General features: G+C 40.5%; 2 protein-coding genes across 5 annotated transcripts in view; one reads left to right on the top strand and one right to left on the bottom strand.

Annotated features, from left to right (window-relative positions):
• The window catches only part of adam11 (ADAM metallopeptidase domain 11), a 29,058-nt gene extending 16,700 nt beyond the window's left edge, over window positions 1-12,358 (top strand). Inside the window, exons 7-27 of one of the 4 annotated variants that reach the window (XM_005928204.3) lie at window positions 758-821; window positions 1,451-1,590; window positions 2,608-2,682; window positions 2,792-2,863; window positions 5,229-5,395; window positions 5,473-5,557; window positions 5,650-5,740; window positions 6,037-6,088; window positions 6,219-6,318; window positions 6,476-6,547; window positions 6,681-6,773; window positions 7,164-7,244; window positions 7,331-7,381; window positions 7,474-7,537; window positions 7,712-7,817; window positions 7,930-8,049; window positions 8,258-8,426; window positions 8,543-8,657; window positions 10,332-10,422; window positions 11,488-11,505; window positions 12,224-12,358. In XM_005928204.3, coding sequence (XP_005928266.1) covers window positions 758-821; window positions 1,451-1,590; window positions 2,608-2,682; window positions 2,792-2,863; window positions 5,229-5,395; window positions 5,473-5,557; window positions 5,650-5,740; window positions 6,037-6,088; window positions 6,219-6,318; window positions 6,476-6,547; window positions 6,681-6,773; window positions 7,164-7,244; window positions 7,331-7,381; window positions 7,474-7,537; window positions 7,712-7,817; window positions 7,930-8,049; window positions 8,258-8,426; window positions 8,543-8,657; window positions 10,332-10,422; window positions 11,488-11,505; window positions 12,224-12,239 — 1,842 coding nt within the window. In that variant the 3' untranslated portion in view covers window positions 12,240-12,358. Of the gene's footprint in view, window positions 1-757; window positions 822-1,450; window positions 1,591-2,607; window positions 2,683-2,791; window positions 2,864-5,228; window positions 5,396-5,472; window positions 5,558-5,649; window positions 5,741-6,036; window positions 6,089-6,218; window positions 6,319-6,475; window positions 6,548-6,680; window positions 6,774-7,163; window positions 7,245-7,330; window positions 7,382-7,473; window positions 7,538-7,711; window positions 7,818-7,929; window positions 8,050-8,257; window positions 8,427-8,542; window positions 8,658-10,331; window positions 10,613-11,487; window positions 11,879-12,223 lie in introns of those variants that run through there. The other 3 variants (XR_001336507.2, XM_005928203.3, XM_005928205.3) reach the window with 3 other exon arrangements.
• LOC121811894 (cartilage-associated protein-like) lies at window positions 11,947-19,248 on the bottom strand. The gene is made up of 8 exons (XM_042223279.1): window positions 17,478-19,248; window positions 16,929-17,078; window positions 16,130-16,301; window positions 15,795-15,923; window positions 15,553-15,698; window positions 15,383-15,466; window positions 15,113-15,176; window positions 11,947-12,288 (listed from the first exon to the last, which is right to left on the bottom strand). The coding sequence occupies exons 1-8, from the start codon at window positions 17,937-17,939 to the stop codon at window positions 12,065-12,067; spliced, it is 1,431 nt and encodes a 476-aa protein (XP_042079213.1). The 5' UTR covers window positions 17,940-19,248; the 3' UTR covers window positions 11,947-12,064.
• Window positions 19,249-19,259: the final 11 nt, after the last annotated feature.

Genomic DNA, 19,259 nt, shown 5'->3' with positions numbered 1-19,259 from the left:
GTATGTGATTTAGTATTGTCTTGCTGAAATATGCAAGACATTCACTGAAACAGACGCCATTTGGATGGGAGCATATGTTGCTCTAAACCCTATATATACCTTTTTAGGTGTACAAGCTGCCAAATCCATAGGCACTAATGCACTCCTATAGCATCAAGGATGCAGGCTTTTGAACTGAGGACTAATAACAACTAAAGAGGTCCCGCTCCTCTTTAGTCCTGAGGACTGTGTTAATATGCATTTGTACATTTGTGGATGGCACAATGAACTGTGCTCACAATTATTTCTGGAAGAGTTCCTGAGCCCATGCAGTGATTTCTTTAACTGACTCATATCTGTTTTTAATGCAGTGCTGGTTGAGGGTATGAAGATCACAGGCATCCAGGACTAATTGTGGGGTGGGAAACTTCCCCCACAGATTTCTCCAGATTTTTAGAATCATTTAATGATTTAGTATCATTTACTTTTGCACCTTTTGTTTCTACGTCTCCTCTTTTTTTGAGACCAGTTGGCTCTGCAAAGAAGATTCAGGCAGTTTTTCAGCCCTCGATAATATTTTTTTTCTTTTAAAATAAGGATTTTGCTGATTAGTGAAAAAAGTAAACTAGACAAAACAAGAAAAAGACTGGCTGCTTGTGTGTGGTTCTTTGTTCTTTGTTGGCTTCCCTTGCTGCATTTCAGCTACAGAAAAAAATTGACATTCATTAAATTGTTTCCATCTTCCTCTCCCTCTGTGTTCTTCCCTGTCGCCCTCCAGGAGAACAATGACCACGTTGTGTTTCGAATGCCTAACACTGACCTTTTTCCACCTCCCTGTCCAGGTAAGTCCTCTCGTTTTTTTTCTCGTACAGTAATTTCCAAATGTCAGTATTCATATAAGCTCTCATTGGTTTAATGATACAGAAATTGACTATGAGGAGCTGTTAGTGGTGGGGAAAAAGATACATTTAAAAATCTGGATCTTATTTTGATGAAACCCTGACGAGACGCAGTTTGTTACTAAACCTCAAAGGCTGGTGCTATTCCTTGTTTGGAGACGACACTTTTGTCCTTGACAGTTATCTAATGCAGTCAAATGTTCTGTAATGCAAGCCCCTGTTTGGTTCTGCTTCTTCACTCCCTTCACGTTCAGTGTCCTCAGGTTGTCCATCTGTCCTCCACGCCCTTCCTAAACGTCTCATTTGGCTGCGTTCCTTCTCCACCTCGCCCATTTGACCCTTACTCTTCCTCTCTGGAGTCACCTCCCCGCTCATTCCTGTTCCTCTGTGCCTCTTCACCCCTAACTCTCTCCATTTGTGCTCATGCGCTCCCCTTTTTTCTGCTCTCCCTACCACGGGCTCTGATATTGATTTCTCCTGCAGATCACTGGACTAAAATACATGGTTGCATCCATCACTGGAATGATAACAGCCACTTTTCCCTCTCAGTGGTGTCTGCTTATGTGTTGCAGGATGCTCCATGAACAGCACAGAGGCTAAGATGCAGTCACACAGGCAAAGCGAAGAGGATGGCGAGCTAAGCGATGAAGTCAACTGGTCTACCGAAGAAAAGCCGATACTCACAGAAGGTCTTCGACGCTCAAGAAGACAAGTCAGTTTTCCTTCAAGCTCTGATTCTTCATCTGCACACACACCTCCAAACACACAGTTGGCCCGCTGGGATCATTTTGGCAGCAGCAATGCTGAGAGAGTCACCAACAGAGAATCATCAGTGAGGAGAAATTAACATTTTACAAATAAGTCAGATGATGATATGACTCATTTTTAATTCTGATTAAAAACAGTCCTAGGGGGAAAAAAAAAGAGAAATTCTGAGGCAACACCTCTGGAATAAATTTGAACTCTGTTTAGACTTGTAGACCCGTACAAAGAAGTGAAGGTGTGAAGTTGAACATATGTCTGTCTGGGCGACAGCCTTTATGGTTCCTCATTAATTTTACCTTCACAGGGTGAATGTTTGGCTTTGCACAGATGTCTGTATGCATCCTTCAGGCTAACTCAAAGCAGACTTAAAAACAACTGTAATAAAATGATTTTTTTGCCTGTAACTTTTCATCTTTCAGCATTATCCAAAGTACTACAAATTAAAAAATGACCTTCAGTGGCAGCAAACCCCATTTTTACCTGTGATCAATGGGCTCTTTCATGAGTGCAAAGCTGGTTTCAGTTGAGATAAGTCAGTCTCGTGCTCTCTGGACTAATCACACTATAATAAAGTTAGAATCGAAATGTGATGACAGTTGTTTGCTCAACATGCTGTACTTAGGTCTGAGTATTTAAAAAAACAAAACAAAAAAAGAAAACCCACCTGAGCACATTTATTTTTCAGAGCCATTGTTTTTCTTTCTATCAAACATCTAAAGTGATCACGCTCACGCTGAAGTCTATCTTTTCAGGCAGAAGTAACTAAAATCTGCTTATGAATGATCTCCATGTTGTGTTGCCTTTTCAAGGACACACTCTAGAGTTTCATCAGTGTCAGCATGTGTGCACGCATGCAGTGTGAGTAATAGTGTTGTGGTGTTCTGTCTGTTTATCTTGTATCAAGGTTAAAGTGACAGCACGCTCAAACGTCTGGCTCTGTGGATTTTATTTTGCCCTCTTCCAGGTGAGGCGAGGCCAACGCACCGTCCAGACTGAGACCAAGTACATCGAGCTGATGGTGGTCAACGATTATGAACTGGTATCTGTGAACCCGGCAGCTCCCACAAGTTCTCTTTTGCCTTGTTTGAGTAACAGGAGTGATAATAATTGATTGTGAGTCTTGCAGTAACATGGTCTTCTCTTTTTAGTTTGTGCAGTTACGCCGGTCGACCACGCAGACGAAGATTTTTTCTAAATCGGTGGTGAACATGGCAGATTTGGTGAGGAGTTTATTTTTATATTTTTAATAAGAATAGTTTTAAGCCCTGCAGCAGATAAAACCTTTGATGTTCAGTGCTTAAAGGACAGGCGTAGATGGTATAAATGTAACAAAAAATCTGTAAGTTTTTAAATGTTTTTGAGTTCTTGATGTTTTGATTGTTTTCTCTTTAAGCATGGCTTCCCTCATATTGAATCAGGGGCTCTCAAGCTTTCTTTATGGCTGCTGCCACATTTCAGAGGCTTTTCTGGCAGATGAAACATTTCTGAGTTGGACAGCTGCCGTTTTGTATTTGGGGAAAGTCCTACAAGCCATTTTACTGTGACTTTGTTTTTAAGCCATGTCCATTATTATTCATTTCTTTTTCTCAAATGCAATAGGTTTTCTTTGGACATTGGCTGCTTTTTCACTCTTTTTCATGTATCTGACCTTTTTGAGAGGAATGTTTAACACTCGCCCATAAATCATTCAAGCATAAAAAATGGCACCTTAATCAAGGGATGTGTCTACACACATGACAGCTTAGCAAAAAACCAAAGAGGTATCTTAAATGGTGTCTTTAGGCATGTTGTTACTAGCAGTCTGTTGCTAAAGCACATAATTTGTTATAATTTCTTTAGTTTAATCTATTAAAAGTGTCAAAAATATCAGTTTGACAGACATAAAATAGTATTTTTGCACCAACAAGGTGATTCTCAAAGAGCTGCCAACTGAAAAATGGGATTGGCATGGAAAAGTGGAGGACAAAAGAAGTAGCCACAGTATGCGGAAGTCATGTCTTTAAGAAATGGGATGAATTCAATCTTGTTAATTTGAACCAAAAATGTGATCAGTATGTGCGGAGGAGGTGGAGAGAGCTACAACAGTGAGTGTCTACAGCCATTTGTAGCCATTTATTTTATTTTTTTTACTCTGATTGACAGTGGCCTAAATTCTTAGCATAACAATGATCCCAAACATACTGTCAGTGCAGCAAAAGCATACCTGGATAGAAAAAGCAAACAACGGAGCACCATCAGTCATGGACTGGCCTCCACAGAGTGGGCCTCAACATTATTTAAGCAATATGGGAATTTTTTTGACAGAATAGAACAAAAAGCAGCCAACATCCAAAGAGGAGCTTTTTTTTGTCCTCAATGAGCCTGGTGAAATATTTCTGAAGGCTACTTAAAGAAATCACAGGAAAGCTTGACTAGTAGAGTTCAGCCTGTGTTGAAGAGTAAAGATAATCATATTCACTCTCAAACTTTAGTTTTACCTTTTATACTATTTTTGCATGTGTGTTTGCACATGTTTCAATAAATGGCCCATTTATTTCCCATTTTCCTGTTAAAATATGAAGAAATGAGGGCTGAGCCAAGACTTTTGCAGAGTATTGCACATCAAACAGAAGTGAAAATGTTGCATGTTTAGATTTTAAGTAGGACAAATGGTGCTTATACTGGAGGATGAATTATTTTGGAGATGTTTATTATGAACGGAGTAAAGCGATGAACCTTTACAGTCAGAAACCTCAGAGCACTCACTGTGAGCCTTTTGTATCATTTATATAAAAACCTTTTTCCTGCCGTGTGTGGAATGGAGCTGATTGCATATGATTATCCTCTAAAACAGCCAAATGAAGAGCAAAAAAAAAAAATCACTCCATGCTTTTGTCCTCAGCATGTGAAACCCTTCACTGGCTGGGGACAGTGACGGTTTCTGTGGCAACCAGCTGTTGCCTTCCTTCTCCATCACTGAAGTAGATGGATACAACTGTCTCCATTATATGCAATATTGCACAATTTAAATCTTTATTATTCATAAATATGAATTATTATAGCACATTTAAGCGTAACAGATTGTATCCAAAGATTTCAGATGGAATTATCTGGAGGGTTGATCTGGAGTTAACCAGCTCTGACAGGGATTTTTAGGTAGACGGCAAAAGGTTACATTGGAAACGTTGCCAGGATGAGTGAAAGATGGTTTACATGTTACGGTCTAGCTGAAGCATCTTTAACCAGCTGCACTGGGAATATTAGTGATTTGCATATTCCTCCAATATGTATGAATACTGAATGACCTCCTACCTAAACCATGACAAATTTAGCTTTGACAAAAGATTTTATATGGAAATTTAATTTACACAGCTTCATGAAGCTGTCATTAAAAGAATAGACAGAACCATCTAAGACGAGCTATTTTTCTTCGAGACTGAGCTGTTGTACTCTATTATAAAGAAGGAACTAGTCCACAGCCTTATCCCACAGCACCCTCTTCCTTTCAGAGGGGTCTACTGCAACTGTTCACAGAAATTGGGCACTTAAATAATTGATTACATACCAGGTGAGGATGCACAATCACGTGCTGATTATCTCTTTTAGATCTACAAGGAGCAGCTCAACACTCGCATCGTCCTGGTAGCCATGGAAACCTGGTCGTCTGAAAACAGGGTCGCTGTCGGCGATGACCCGTTGCTCACCCTGCGTGACTTCATGAAGTACAGGAAGGAGAGCATCAAGGAGCGCGTTGATGCTGTGCATCTCTTCTCGTGAGTCTTTATTTTCTTGTCCTCATCCTCCTCCGGCTTGCTCTCCTTCTCTCCTAACAGTCTTGTCTTTGCCACAGTGGGAGGACGTTCATGAGCAGCCGCAGCGAGGCAGCCTACATTGGGGGCATCTGCTCGTTGACTCGGGGTGGAGGGATCAATGAGGTGACATTTGTGCTCTCTACTGTCTACTAAACTTCTAAATATTGATATTTGTGAGGATAATTATTAGCGTGTTTGATTGTGTGTTTCTTCAGTTTGGCAGTGTGGGTCCTATGGCCATCACATTGTCTCAGAGTCTTGGTCAGAACATCGGCATGCTAAGGAACAAGGAGCGAACAGCTGCTGGTAAAACTGAACTAAAGCCTTGCACAGGACTCACATTTGAGATTAGAATACTTTGGCATACAGAGGAGATCATGTTAGACTCAGTGACTGCAAGATAATCAGATCCTGTGGCTTTAAAACGAGCCCAAATCATCATCCCTCCACCACCATAAGAAATCTAATAAACAGCACTCATTTAATTTGCCCACTGAGCCTATTCTTATACATTTATCACTGAGCAAACGCATCATCTCACTGTTTCAGGTATAACAAGCACATCCTCAGTTTCAGCACAGGCTTGTTTTTCTTTTCTCCAGGTGACTGCAGGTGTCCAGATCCGTGGCTGGGCTGTATCATGGAGGATACAGGGTAACAATAAATTAAGCTTTCTGTACATTTAGTAAGAATTCTGAGCAAAAACAGATGTCTTTTGATTTTCAACAGATTTTTCAGTTAATTGATAAATTGCTAAATATTTTCTGTTTCTTGTGTTAATCAGCTACTACCTGCCAAGGAAGTTCTCTCGCTGTAGTATAGATGAGTATCTGCGTTTCCTCCAGCAGGGTGGAGGCAGCTGCCTCTTCAACAAGCCCACGAAGGTGAGAGATAGTCAGTTACTATCAGAGGCTCTTAAGGTCAAGATTAATCTCTTTTGTAGGGATAGAAATATAAGAAAAACTCATCTCTTGCTATAGACTGAATGGATTCACATTGTGCCTTTTAGAAATGTGTTTTTACCGTCTGTTTCCCACGTAGCTCCTAGACCCATCAGAGTGTGGCAATGGGTATGTAGAGCTTGGAGAGGAATGCGACTGTGGATCACTGGTGGTGAGCATAAACTAATTAATTCAACGATGGTTTAACTAGTTTTGTCTTTATACTGTGTTAGATTGTAAGTGTAGGTATTAGTTATGAGTTTGGGATGTGAGGACCTAAAAGAAAACACTCTCTTTCCCTGCAGGAGTGCACCCTGAGTGGAGCCAACTGCTGCAAAAAGTGCACTCTTACCCATAATGCCATGTGCAGCAATGGGCTCTGCTGCAGTGATTGTAAGGTAAGCTGTTTTAATGCATTAAACCATAATTCTTTCCATCCCCAAGATCCCTGTGCTGATACCTTATCTGAGAATATAAGGTTGCATTTCCGTCAGGCTGATTGGAAATGCTACGATGGTGCAAACTGATATAAAATCTTGGTAGAGGTGCAGCCAGTGTTGCTGGTTCATTAACAGAGGACTGTTATTTCCTCCATAACTGAGGCAAAATTAAATATTTAAATGGAGCTCGACTTCTGTGGGGACGCTGACAGAGCTCATAGCTGTAGACCAGCTTTGGACTTGGAGGAGCTAACTAGATAGCACAGATTGACTGTGTGTCCATCTCATTTTCCGTGCACCATTCCTCCACATGTCTCACATTTGTGTTCTCCTCTGCTGCTGATGCAGTATGAGCTGAGAGGGGTGACGTGCCGCAGTGCTGTGAATGACTGTGACATTCCTGAGACCTGCACGGGAGACTCGAGCCAGGTGAAAAAGAGCACCCTGCAGAGAAATTCAGAGATCTAACACCCACAGTGACTCTAAAAAGGCAGATGATGTTATTTCTCTTCCAGTGTCCCCATAATGTCCACAAACTGGATGGCTACACGTGTGAAGATGGCCAAGTAAAGTTCAATTACAGTTATATTTAATAGCACATTCTTCCCTCCCTCTCTTATCTGCTCTGCATCTTTAATTCCTCTCTTTTCCCTGCCAGGGTCGCTGTTATGGAGGTCGCTGCAAGACCAGAGATAGCCAGTGCAAGACTCTGTGGGGCTTCAGTAGGTTTGGATTTGATAATGAGCTTTATTTCTTGATTTATTTTTTTTATTGCCCTCTAATAGCTATTCATGCTAACGCTTTTCTTTGGCCATAACCGCTGTGTTTTTACATCTTCTTAATAAGTTAATTGTAACACTCCCTGTAATAAATGCGAGTTTGTTCTCTTTTCCCAGACTCAGCTGACAGATTTTGCTATGAAAAGCTGAACTCTGAGGGCACAGAGAGAGGAAACTGTGGTCCACACTCCAGTGGCCAGGGATGGGTGCCGTGCAATAAACAGTCAGTGAATATAACTTTCTGTGTATAACAACAGAACTGTGACCTATAATTAGATTATCTGGAATATTTTTAAGCTTTTATTGTTCCATCTTCTCTCGGTTTCCTGCATCAGGGATGTTCTGTGTGGTTTGCTGCTTTGCACCAATCTGACAGACAGACCGAGATTTGGCGAGCTGCAGGGAAAGGTCACCAGCCTGACCATCCACCATCAGAGCAGATACCTGGACTGCAGGTGAGGCAGCCTGATGAAATTCAAAACCTCGGCATGAAAAAATGTCAGCTTCATCTATTTTTTTTTTTTTTTTTTTTTTTAATTTTAGTTCTTTGTCCTGTCAGTAGTGGATGAATGCACTCAGAAAATTAGCCTTTTGGAAAAGATTGCACATGAAGACATTATTATATTAGGTAAGCATGATTTGACATAACTGTCTGACCCACAGGGGTGGTCACGCAGTGCTGGATGATGGCTTGGATCTGGGCTATGTGGAAGATGGGACACCATGTGGGCCGAACATGATGTGTTTGGAGCGTCGCTGCTTCCCCGTTACCACCTTCAACCTCAGCACCTGCCCTGGATCCTCATCCTTGCGTATCTGCTCCCACCACGGGGTGAGTCCACAACCACCATCTGTCCCACCTCGGAGCTTCCTTTGTTTCAAATTTGGACTTTAGAACGTCATCTCATTTATAAAGCTTTGACTATGTTCGTCCTCTGTGTCATGCAGACGTGCAGTAACGAGGTGAAGTGTATCTGTGATCCAGACTACACCGGGAAGGACTGCAGTGTGTTTGACCCGATCCCAACCCCCACCTCGCCAGATGGCCCAGAGAAGTACAAAGGTAACCTCACAGAGCAGTTTAGTCCTTTCATCAGACAGACTCCGCACCGCCAGCTCCACTAAAGTAACAGAGCCCATTTGCTTTTTGATCATCTAATCATTTGCAGAAGTCGGTTTCGTATCTGAAGTCCGTATCTTAAGTTCATACCTATTCATGCTGTTTAATATGATGTGCTTTTTATAATATTTAGTTGTTTAATAATTTATTGAAAAGATGCGACAATTAATTAAAAAAAATATTAATAAATAATTACAGTTCATTTGTTTTCTCTTCAACAACAAACTGCAGCTACAGTGAATCCAGCAGAGACAGAACAAAGAAAAAAAATTCAAAATAAAACTTGGAGGAGTAATAATAGGCTTATTTAATTTTTAAAAAATAAACAAACAGAAAAATTAAACTTTGGTTGGGGTTGTACTAGGATTTTCTAAAGTTTCATTTTTGATCTATGAACATCAACTAAAATGTTTTAACAGAAAATCATCTACATACACACCTACACCCTTACCCATCTCTTAAATCAAACTAATATACAGCTATTTCAATAAATGTGATACTTCTTTTGTCATGTAAAAAACCTCGGTGTCTACATTGATGGTTCTTTTAAATTGAATAAGCAGGTGAGTGCAGTAGTTCAGTCCTGTTTTTTTTCAGTTAAGACAGCTAGCCAAGGTAAAGCCATACCTTCCAGCTAACGTCTTTGAGCGTGTTATTCACCTTTTTCTTACTTGCAGATTGGACTACTGCAATTCATTGTACTATGGTCTAGATCAGGCCACCATCCATCGTCTTCAGATGGTTCAAAATGCTGCTGCTCGCCTGCTAACTGGTACCAAACGGAGAGAGCATATAACCCCAGTTTTAGCTTCTTTACACTGGCTTCCTGTCTCCTACAGGATCCAATTTAAACTTCTACTTTTTGTTTTTAAGTCACTTAATGCCCGAGACCCTCCTTACCTGTCTGAGCTCCTCTCTGCCTATGCTCCAGGAAAAACCACGAGGTCTAGCTCAAAACTAATGCTGTCCATCCCACGGACTAACCTCAAATCCCGTGGTGATAGATCCTTCTCTGTGGCAGGTCCCAGACTTTGGAATAGTCTCCCCTTAAATATTAGATCTGCACAAACACTTGAGCAATTTAAATCTTTACTAAAGACACATTTCTTGACCCAAGCATTTTGGTCTTATTTGAATTAGTTTAGTTATTGTTTTAATTCTTTTACTGTCCTATTATTGTTTTTTACTGTTATTATTGTATTACATTGTTGCTTTTAATACCATTTTTATATTGTTAAGCACTTTGTGCAGCATCTGCTGTTTGAAATGTGCTATATAAATAAATTTGACCTTGACCTTTTCTGTAATTTATAACCTCTGTGCACTACCAGATTAATTTAAATTAAATCATCAAGATTTAATTGAAGTGCCGACTGTCAACTTTAGCAAACTATTGGATTTACTGTTTGGAAATTGGAGCCATTTTTATGCAGCACCTCATTTTCAAGAGGAGGAAAAAATGTGTAATTGTCCAAATAGTTAAGGACCTGACTGTATGTGGTGCAGAACATGAAGCCTATTTTATTTTCCATATGTACATAATGCGTATATTAACTACCCAAAAAGTGACTTATTGGTTCTCAGCACGCCTATATGCCTCTTCCTTCGCTCCCACAGGTCCCAGTGGTACCAATATCATCATAGGCTCGGTTGCTGGGGCTATTCTGCTGGCGGCGATAATCCTGGGGGGAACTGGTTGGGGATTTAAGTAAGAGCTCTGGCATGCCTCCGTCTGTGTGTGCCTGCCGTGTTCCTTCTGTCAGCTAACGTAGACGCCTGCCTGCAGCTCGCTGCTGAACGCTTCTCTGCTTGCAGCCTGATCCATACTCACCACAAGAGAGCATGTGGGTTTCTTCTTAAAGCGGGTGGATGTGCAGTAGATGGTTCACCATCTGTGGGTATGTCGAGGAATTTGGCACAAATGAAAGCATTTCAGTAGCTTGCTGTTTTGTTTCGTTTACATAAAATCTTCCCTGAAACTTGCATCATGGCATGAGATGATGATGATGATGATTAGAATTTGACTCCTATTTGAAGAAGAGTAACAAAATTAGGGTTAGGTTTGTTGGCTGAGCTTTCTGGGGACAGGAATTTGTTGAGGGCATGTTTTTCTACTTAATACAGTTAATTCAAGAAAAAAAAAAACAGTTTATTAATCAACAGTTAGTTGCTATTCTCTCGGGTAAATTTGTCCAAGATGGTGAAACTGCTGTAAGTTCCCATGTCAGACTGACCTCAGCAATTCAATGGGTGTGTTTGGGTATGCTCAGACCTCTGCAGCCCTCTCCTCCTCTCTGCATGGCACCAACAGCTCACTTTAGTGATGTTAGGAGTGCTTTGCTGCATTGGTGAGGCGCTCTTTGAAGTTTTCTCTGGCATACTGGTGCACATATTAGAAAGCACGTCTCTCCATAGTTCAGTGTGCACAGCTGGATTTGACTCCCAATCGTCTTTCTTCTGCCTGCTTTATCCGCTTTGTCTTGTCTCATGCTAGCTTTGCCGTGGCACGCCTGCAGTATGCAGAGGAACGGATGCGCTCGTCATAATCTTTTGCCTTCATCTCATAACTATAGCTTGTATCTACCCGGACAGATCCTGCACCGGCAGGCAGTAGAGTTTACTTTGTTGATAGCAAAAGATGAAGATGTGAGATTTGAAGTAAATGCCAGTTTTTCTGCACTGCGTGGTTTGTTTTTTTTATCACACTGCTCCTTGAACACCAAAGTTGATAATATTGCTGTCCCTGTTTATCTTTTTCCTGCATCACTTCCAGAAATATCCGGAAAGGAAGGTACGATCCCACCTTTCAGAGCTGATCCCAAAGCTGGGACATCATTAAACCACTGATGATTATATCACTGTATTGCCATCTGTTTTGTAAGAATCATCTGACCTTTTTCTAAGGACTCTCACTTGTATCTGTTACCTGCTTCTTTATTCTTATTTTTCCTCATTTATGATCCTTTTTTTTATTAATGTGTATTTGTATAGAAACAATGGCATAAAGCAATGCCACATACTACAGTCTTTACATAGCCTGTGCATATTGCAGTACCCATTCATAAAATATACAAACTCCTATTCACTGTGTTATCCTAGTTTGCTTCATTTTTATTTGTGCTGCGTGCCGCTTCAGAGTTGGTTGCCATTCCTAGCATATAGCTTCTGTGTTGATTTGTATCATTTCATTAATAAAAGGTTCACTTTTTATTAATGTTTTTTTTTTTAAATATTTTGATCTTCTGTCTGCTTTAGTGATTAGTAAACAGAAAATTAATTGGCAGCTGTTTTTAAATTAGTCATTAAAGCAGTTTTTCGAGCAAAGTTAAACCTTTGCTGATTGCTTCTCCTCAGTTTTTGCCTCTGTCATTTACATTGTAGAAAACTGAAAGGCTCGTCTTTGGCTTTTCAGTTTGGGACTCAATCTTTATCTTCTTCTCCCACCTCTTTATCTTCCTTATCCTCTCCTCTTGTTTTTTTTCTCCACCCCATTCCTCTTCTCTTTCCAGATCTAAGGGAGTTTGAGTCATATCTCTCTGCTGTCCTATCTTCCTTACACTGTGTGCAGTCCACTCTGAGGAGACAAAACAAAGATGTCTTCCATTACTGGCCCTCAGATTTTTCCTGTTTCTTATGTTGGTACTCAAGCCACCTGGAAAAATAAATCAGGAGTATGGAAGCTCTGAGGGCACTCCTACAGACCATAAAGTCTGGCTGTAGCTGTCTGAGTCACTTTTGCTGCCGTCACCTTCTCCTGTTTCATTTTGCCACATCTTTGTTTCTTTTTGTCTGGGACACACACAGAAGCTTTTTTTTTTTTTTTCGCTTCGACAGGTCACAGCAGGTCTTCTGCTGTACTGACTGTTAAAAAGCTTCACCCCTTTAAATGATTTCACAGAAGGTAGGCCATGCACCTCGCTCAGTCTTGACTTGTTTAATGAAGCCTTGTATTAGAGAACAGTTACATATTTAACCTCGTGGAGAGCACAACCACCTCCTCTCAGAAGTGTGACTTTAGCTGTAATAGAAGTGTAAAAATATCAGGCTGCTGACATCTTGTCTGTCTAGATGAGGGTTTTGTTTTGTAGACCTTTACATTCCAGAGTAATAGCCATAATTTCTCCCCTTATGCTTCCTTTCCTAATCCTAAATCAATGCTTCTACATAATAATTGCTAATGTATGAACGTGTAGTTCCAACCTGCGAGGGATGGTGTTGGATGGCCAGCTGCACATGTATGCACCCAATGTTTCATCCCGCTGTATGATCCTGTAATCCGCATACAAACTATACTGTATGCATACATGTATGCTGAACATGGGTGCTGTTTAAATATAATGTACTGACCCTTTAGACAGCAGTGACTCACTGCCGCTCTGACTGGAAGCACAAGCCTGAAGAGAGAACACTTTTACCGCCTGAAACTGCTTGTTTTGGATGATTTAATCAGCGAGAAGAGATGTAAATCTTTGCATCTTAGGGGAAATCTCAGCTTCTCTGAATGCTCAGAAATGTCACTGGCTCTCACTCAGGCTACGGCCGTGTGTTTTATACATGCCAGTATTAGACTTTCATACTGAAAAATGATAACGAGACAACACAGATGTCTCGCAGGATCTCCCTCAAGTCCAGAAATGTACATGAATTATTAATTTGGCTTCTGAGGGTTAGCTGATTATGCTTTGTCTCTAAATGGTTACAGGTTATATACTTCTGACTGAACAGATCCACATAATGAGCAGTATATAAGTGCATTAAAAAATTGAGTAACAGAGCGTGTCGATCAGGTTTAGAGGCTTATACTCCTGTGATTGTCACACAAAGCTGTATTTTATCATTAATAGCATTAAGAGTCGTTGGCACAGGTGCCAGAAGAAATTATCCGAGTTACACTGCCAGCCAACCTACAGGAGCGTTAAAGGAGTGTTGATACGTTGAGTTGAAGTCCATCACACAAGGGGTTCCTGCCTCCTGAAAATAACTTTAATAAATTGTTTTTGTAGACAAGAAAAAGACTTTTAACAGTATATAACGTCACACGTGCTCAATATTTGTCACCACAGGCTTCATTTAAAGGGTTAACATATCTGTTAAAATTACAGTTGGACTCTTTCACCCATAAACGCTGTAGAAACATGAAAAAATCTCTAGGACATGTCTGTCCTTGAGTGTGCTGGAAGCTCAGGTCACACCATGTTTACTGTAGCTGTGATCGCATACTGTAGTTTGACTTATTAAAAGGACTTTGGCACTACTCACTATTAAAAGCCAACATTGTCTAGTTTTAGGTAACCTGGCTCTCAGTGTAAATACTCATATTACTGTATATTAAAACCCATAATAAAACCTACCTGAACTCGAGTGACTCTGTGATCCACTGCATGAGTGTCTGCTGCTATGAATCCAGATATAATTAAACTTTTGTTGCTGATTGTTTGTGTTACATTAGATGAAGTTTACAGCTAAACAATTTTAATACAATGTTACCGACTTGCTTAATATACTGTATTAAACTGTACTGAATCTGGCTTGAAAGTATCTGATAATTTGTAAATATTTGGTTGACCATCTGTGCAACGCTGACTAACTTGCTACTTCAGTTTCATGTTCATAATTCATAACGACCCGGTTTGTTGTGACAGCTACAATATTACTAGTTTTAAAGTCTAATTACACTGATCAGCCACTTTATTAGGTACTGCTAGCACAGGGTTGGGTCTCTTTTTACCTTCAGGACTGCTTATGCTTAATTCTTTGTGGCATAGATTCAACAAGGTGCAGGAAACATTTATCACAGAGTTTGGTCTATCAACATATTGTCACACAGTTGCTGCACATCTATGATGGGAATCTCCCATTCCACCACATCCCAAAGGTGATCTGTTTGACTGAGATCTGGTGACTGTGAAGGCCATTTGAGTACAGTGAACTCATCGTCTTGTTTAAGAAACGTTTGAGATGATTTGAGCTTTGTGACATGATGTGTTAACTATAATCCTAACCCAGATCCGTAGCTACAAGGGAGGATGGATCCACGCTTTTATGTTGTTAATGCCAAATTATGATCCCACTGTCTGAATGTCACAGCAGAAACCCGGACTGTGGGAATCATCAGACTACAATAGTTTTCCAGTCTAGCTTCTGTTGTCCAGTTCTGGTGATCCTGTGTGAATTGTAGTCTCAGTTTCTTGTTCTTAATGACAGGAGTGGCACTATGTTGCACATTCACAGACGCTCTTCTGCATACCTTGGTTGTAACAAGTGGTTATTTATAGTCTTATAGTCAGACTATTCTCTGTAAACTCCAGAAAGTTGTCAGATGTCTGACTCGCCAGCATCCCCTTTGCCCTTCAGTTGCTTCCAGTTTGCATAAATTGACTCCTCATAATCTCCAATACCTTCAAACTCAGCATCAGGAGAGTCTGGGGCCGACCGTGCAACCTCCTCTGGTCCTAGAAAGTCCTGGAAGAACCATCCAGATCGCAATTACATTACAAAGTGCTAAAACATGCAGCCACAAAACTTCTCCCTGAATGTTCAATAAACATCAGATTGATTATACTGGATTATATTGGATAATCAATGTTTTTAAGGGATTTCATTCAGCATTTCAGGCAATCTAAGCTCTTATGTGGCCAAAGAATGAGCTGTTTTTGTGTGAAGCTCACCTCATCAGACAGACCGAAGTATGTTTCTGCAAATGCCAACATCTTTTTTTGCATTATTGTCTGGTTGTAGTGTTTGAAAGCTTCCTGTTAAGACAAAGATTGGTGGCATGATTATTATAGAGCAATATTCAATTTTATTCTGCAACAAACTTTTCCAATTTTCATCTTACCATCCTGGGGGTAAAGTGGTTGGACTGAAGCCCCCACTGTTGACTGTAGGCTTTATAATATAGCAGGTTCTGCTTCATGACTGGGTCCTCAGGCTCGAACAGGAAGTAGCTGTGAGCACAGGGCACGGCACTGCGTCCATCGTTCACTGTGCAGAAAATACACAGACCACAAACACTCAGAGATTCAACAGCAGAAAGTGTTGAGAAAGAATATTCGGAATCTGTGATGATGCTGAACTTACACTTATAATAGGCATACTGGAGGTAGTGGTAAACAGTGGGCACAAATTTCACTACAAAATAACCCCCAATATTCGGTGTCAGGTTTTCTTCGCACCTCAGTTTGCACCTTAATGTGTCAATGTAGGCATCTGTTGACAAGCAGAAAGAATCCAGATTACATGAAACTAGTAGTGTGCTGAAAAACGGAAGAAACACTGGATCCAGAATCATTTCTGATTCTAAAATCACAGCTTTTACATTTTAGATTTATTTTTAAAGAAGATTTTAGTGTCGTTTAGATGCTCATTAGTGAGTATATTGATAATCTGGACATTTTAAAATATGACACACCAACCTGCTATGACTGCATAGAAGTCTCTGTCTGGTAAAAGTTGAGTGATCCCTTCACATTCGGCCTGACACAGGTCATATTCCTGGAAGTAGAGCCACAGAGCTTCCTCCAACTCTTGAACACCGCTGCTGTAGTCGCCCGAACCCACAAGTTTCACTCCTCTCAGAAATGACGTCTGGAAACAAAATTAGAAACCATTATCTGGCAAATTGTAAATAATCCAAGTAAAGAGTTTGTTCACTCTATTACTTATAAAAGAAAGGCCCAATACAGCACCTTCTACAGCTCAAGCAGTTCAGTCTCATTGAAGTATTTCATTGTTTTCTGATTTGTATGTGTTAGCCCCAATAACACATGAATGCATAAGTTTGGGAAGCTTTATACAAATTTTGCACCCACTCGTCCTTGCAGATAACTTCAACTTGTGAGGTAGTTTCTTGCAGGATAGCGTGTCAAGATTTCATGTTTGGGTCAGGAGTCTGTGTGAGCCAACACAAAAGCTTTGGCTTGTATTTCTGGGGTTTTTTCCAAGTGGAGTTTGGATCTGCTTTGGGGCATTGAAACTGAAAACATAATGACTTTTCCATCAGGACATTTTTGGACTGACTCAATCAATGTAGTAAATACAGTCAGTGTTTAGTAGAACCCATTCTTTGCTTTATCTAAACAATTTCCAAACTGTTTTTGACTTAAGCAGATGTTGCTTTGCAGACTTCATACTCCTTTTTTTTTCTTTTTTTTTTTAAGAGATTGCAGGTGAGGCTTTTCCAGATTTTAAGAACAATGGCTGAGCGCTTCTCACCTCGTAGGGTCGTTTTTCGTGGTCAATGAGGTAGCCGCTCAGGTCATACTTGCTCTTGTAGTCCTCCATCAACTGCTGCATTTGCTGGTCCTCAGGGTTCCTCTGGAGGAAGGTGTGGGCGCATGGTACCGCCCTCTGCAGGTCATTCAGCTGTGCACACAAATTACTTTGGATGTTGTGAAATAGCGCACAGAGGTCTGTGGGTTTTTTTGTTTTTGTTTTGTTTTTTCTATCGCACAAACTAAAAATCACCGCAAAAATCGCTGCAGGAGTTGGAATTATTTATTTTTGTCCGACATTTGAAAGTCAACAGAGTGGAATATTTGGAGGTATATTACACATGGCTCCGTTTAAAGTTTTCTGCTCTATTGCGCGTCCAAGTGAAATCAACCTATTATTTTTCTTTAATTTGTCATTAGTCTACACGCAGAATGTATATATTGATCCAAACCAAACGGAAGTATTTAAAAAAAAAAAACATAGTAGTTTAACATATTGCAAATACCTTTAAATAAATGGGTGTGGTGAATTTATTGGAGGTTGTCTGACCTGTGAGTGAGCAAAGTGCAGGTATCTGTAGGGAGATCTTCTGCTGAAATCCTCCAGGATCTCTCGGCCGGGAGGAGGCAGCTGGAACGCGGGGAAAAGCGCCCTGCACTTCTTCTGACAGGTCGCCTTCATCATAACGTTCCAGTAGACGCGGAGATCCGGGTATCCAGCAAAAGACTCGTCGTCATGCTTGCTCGAGTTACAGTGGCTCGCGCAGTGTCTCACGCTGTCCTTCAGAAGCCGGTGCAAACGTAGGCTTAATTCCAAGTACTGGATCGATTCCGTCCAGTTTCCCGCTGCGTAATAATCCAGCGCCTTCCCGTACGCAGCGGTGAGGGGCATGAGGTCCTCTCCGGAAAAATTTCGAAAATTGTAGTTTTCATATTGTGCCTTTGTCATTAAAACAAAGGTCACACAAAGCAGTGTTACCAGCGAGTCTACTTTTGCGCATAATGTCACCATGGTGAGGTCACATCGCAGTCCTCCGTCTTCTGTCTTAATGCTTTACCGTTTACTGTGTGGTGGTGGTCTGCTGAACCGTTTAGGGGTCTGTTGGAATTCATGGATTGGGCCTTTCAGCCGCGGCTGTGTCTCAAGTTTCTCAATGTAGGCCCACAGCTGTCCCTATAGTCGCCGCGTGCGTAAAAGGGATGTCTAGTGCGCCCTCGGCGCCTGCCATACCCAAAAGCGTTCTACCAAAAAAAAAATAAAAAAAAATCCAGCATTGGTTATGAAATGATTGTCAATACTGAAACTGTTGTGAATGACTTATTGGCCTATAATCTGTCTAACATGTCTTATACCGATATCAATTCGAGATCATTCCGATCTTTGAAACGATCTTTTTCAAGAGAGAGCTGGCCAAGAGGGCAGAAGAAATTGCAACAAATACAACATCACAGTTCTAGAAAATAATGTTAGCGAGCCGAAAATACTTAATTATAATGTAGGTACGGATGCGTCATAGATCCTGTTGACTACACAGAAACATCTGAAATCATTTCCATCGATTACTGTGTCATACTAAGGTGACGTTTTCATAAGTCATTCATTTTAGTTCCATTTAATGTTTTCAAATTGAAGTAATATCACGCAATAAGCAGTACATATAATCTATAGAGAGCTCGTTTTCATTTGTACAGATAAATAAAACTTCACTACACGTGACATCTTTTTTGTTTTCAAAACATAAGTGCTATAGTGTGGGTGTTTCTTTAAGATTTTTTTGACAACGTAAAGGAAGTGAGCACCAGATGAGTTGGACTGATCTAGAACTTCACGGCATTAATGAAAAGCTGAAACATTTGAGGCTCTCGGGCTACTTTACGGCTCAAAGAGGCGATTCGGTTTGCCCACAGCTGTGTGCAGCGGTGCTGAAGAGTCAAAGCACACTAGAAGTACAGGCGCCGTTAATTTCAAAATAAAAAGCAAACGTTACATTTTTTAGGTATCCAGACGCACTGACAGACTTCAAAGTGGTTATATGCTGAAAAGATGACATTTTGTGCATTAGAGATAATGTTTAAGCAAAGGCCAGAATGAGGAGATTTAGAACAATTTTCAAAGCCTGTGTTTGGTTAAATTATAAACCAATGTGAGGAAAACATTCAGTGGGAAGCGATTGGAGTGATTTGTATTTCAAAAAGCACGTGATGACCGGGGACTTGTGTACTGTTATGTTTATCATTACTGTTTTTTACTTTGTGGTTTCCCCAGTAAAACGCAGTTACCGCTATTATAAGGCTATATCTTATTTTGAAGGAGTTCATGTTTTTTTTCTTT

This window comes from Haplochromis burtoni, unplaced genomic scaffold (assembly GCF_018398535.1).
Source record: "Haplochromis burtoni strain Fernald_Lab_line unplaced genomic scaffold, NCSU_Asbu1 Contig_108, whole genome shotgun sequence".
In the NCBI taxonomy this organism is placed as follows: Eukaryota; Metazoa; Chordata; class Actinopteri; order Cichliformes; family Cichlidae; genus Haplochromis; species Haplochromis burtoni.
This window is presented reverse-complemented; position numbering and strand designations above follow the sequence as displayed.

What these genes read in the sequence shown, in the direction of transcription:
- LOC121811894 (XM_042223279.1), bottom strand. Translation starts at nt 17,939, where the DNA reads ATGGTGACATTATGCGCAAAAGTAGACTCGCTGGTAACACTGCTTTGT. An exon ending in ACGAAAAACGACCCTACGAG is followed by an intron (nt 16,302 to 16,928) that starts GTGAGAAGCGCT and finishes TTTTGTTTCCAG; the next exon opens with ACGTCATTTCTGAGAGGAGT. An exon ending in CTTCTATGCAGTCATAGCAG is followed by an intron (nt 15,924 to 16,129) that starts GTTGGTGTGTCA and finishes GCTTGTCAACAG; the next exon opens with ATGCCTACATTGACACATTA.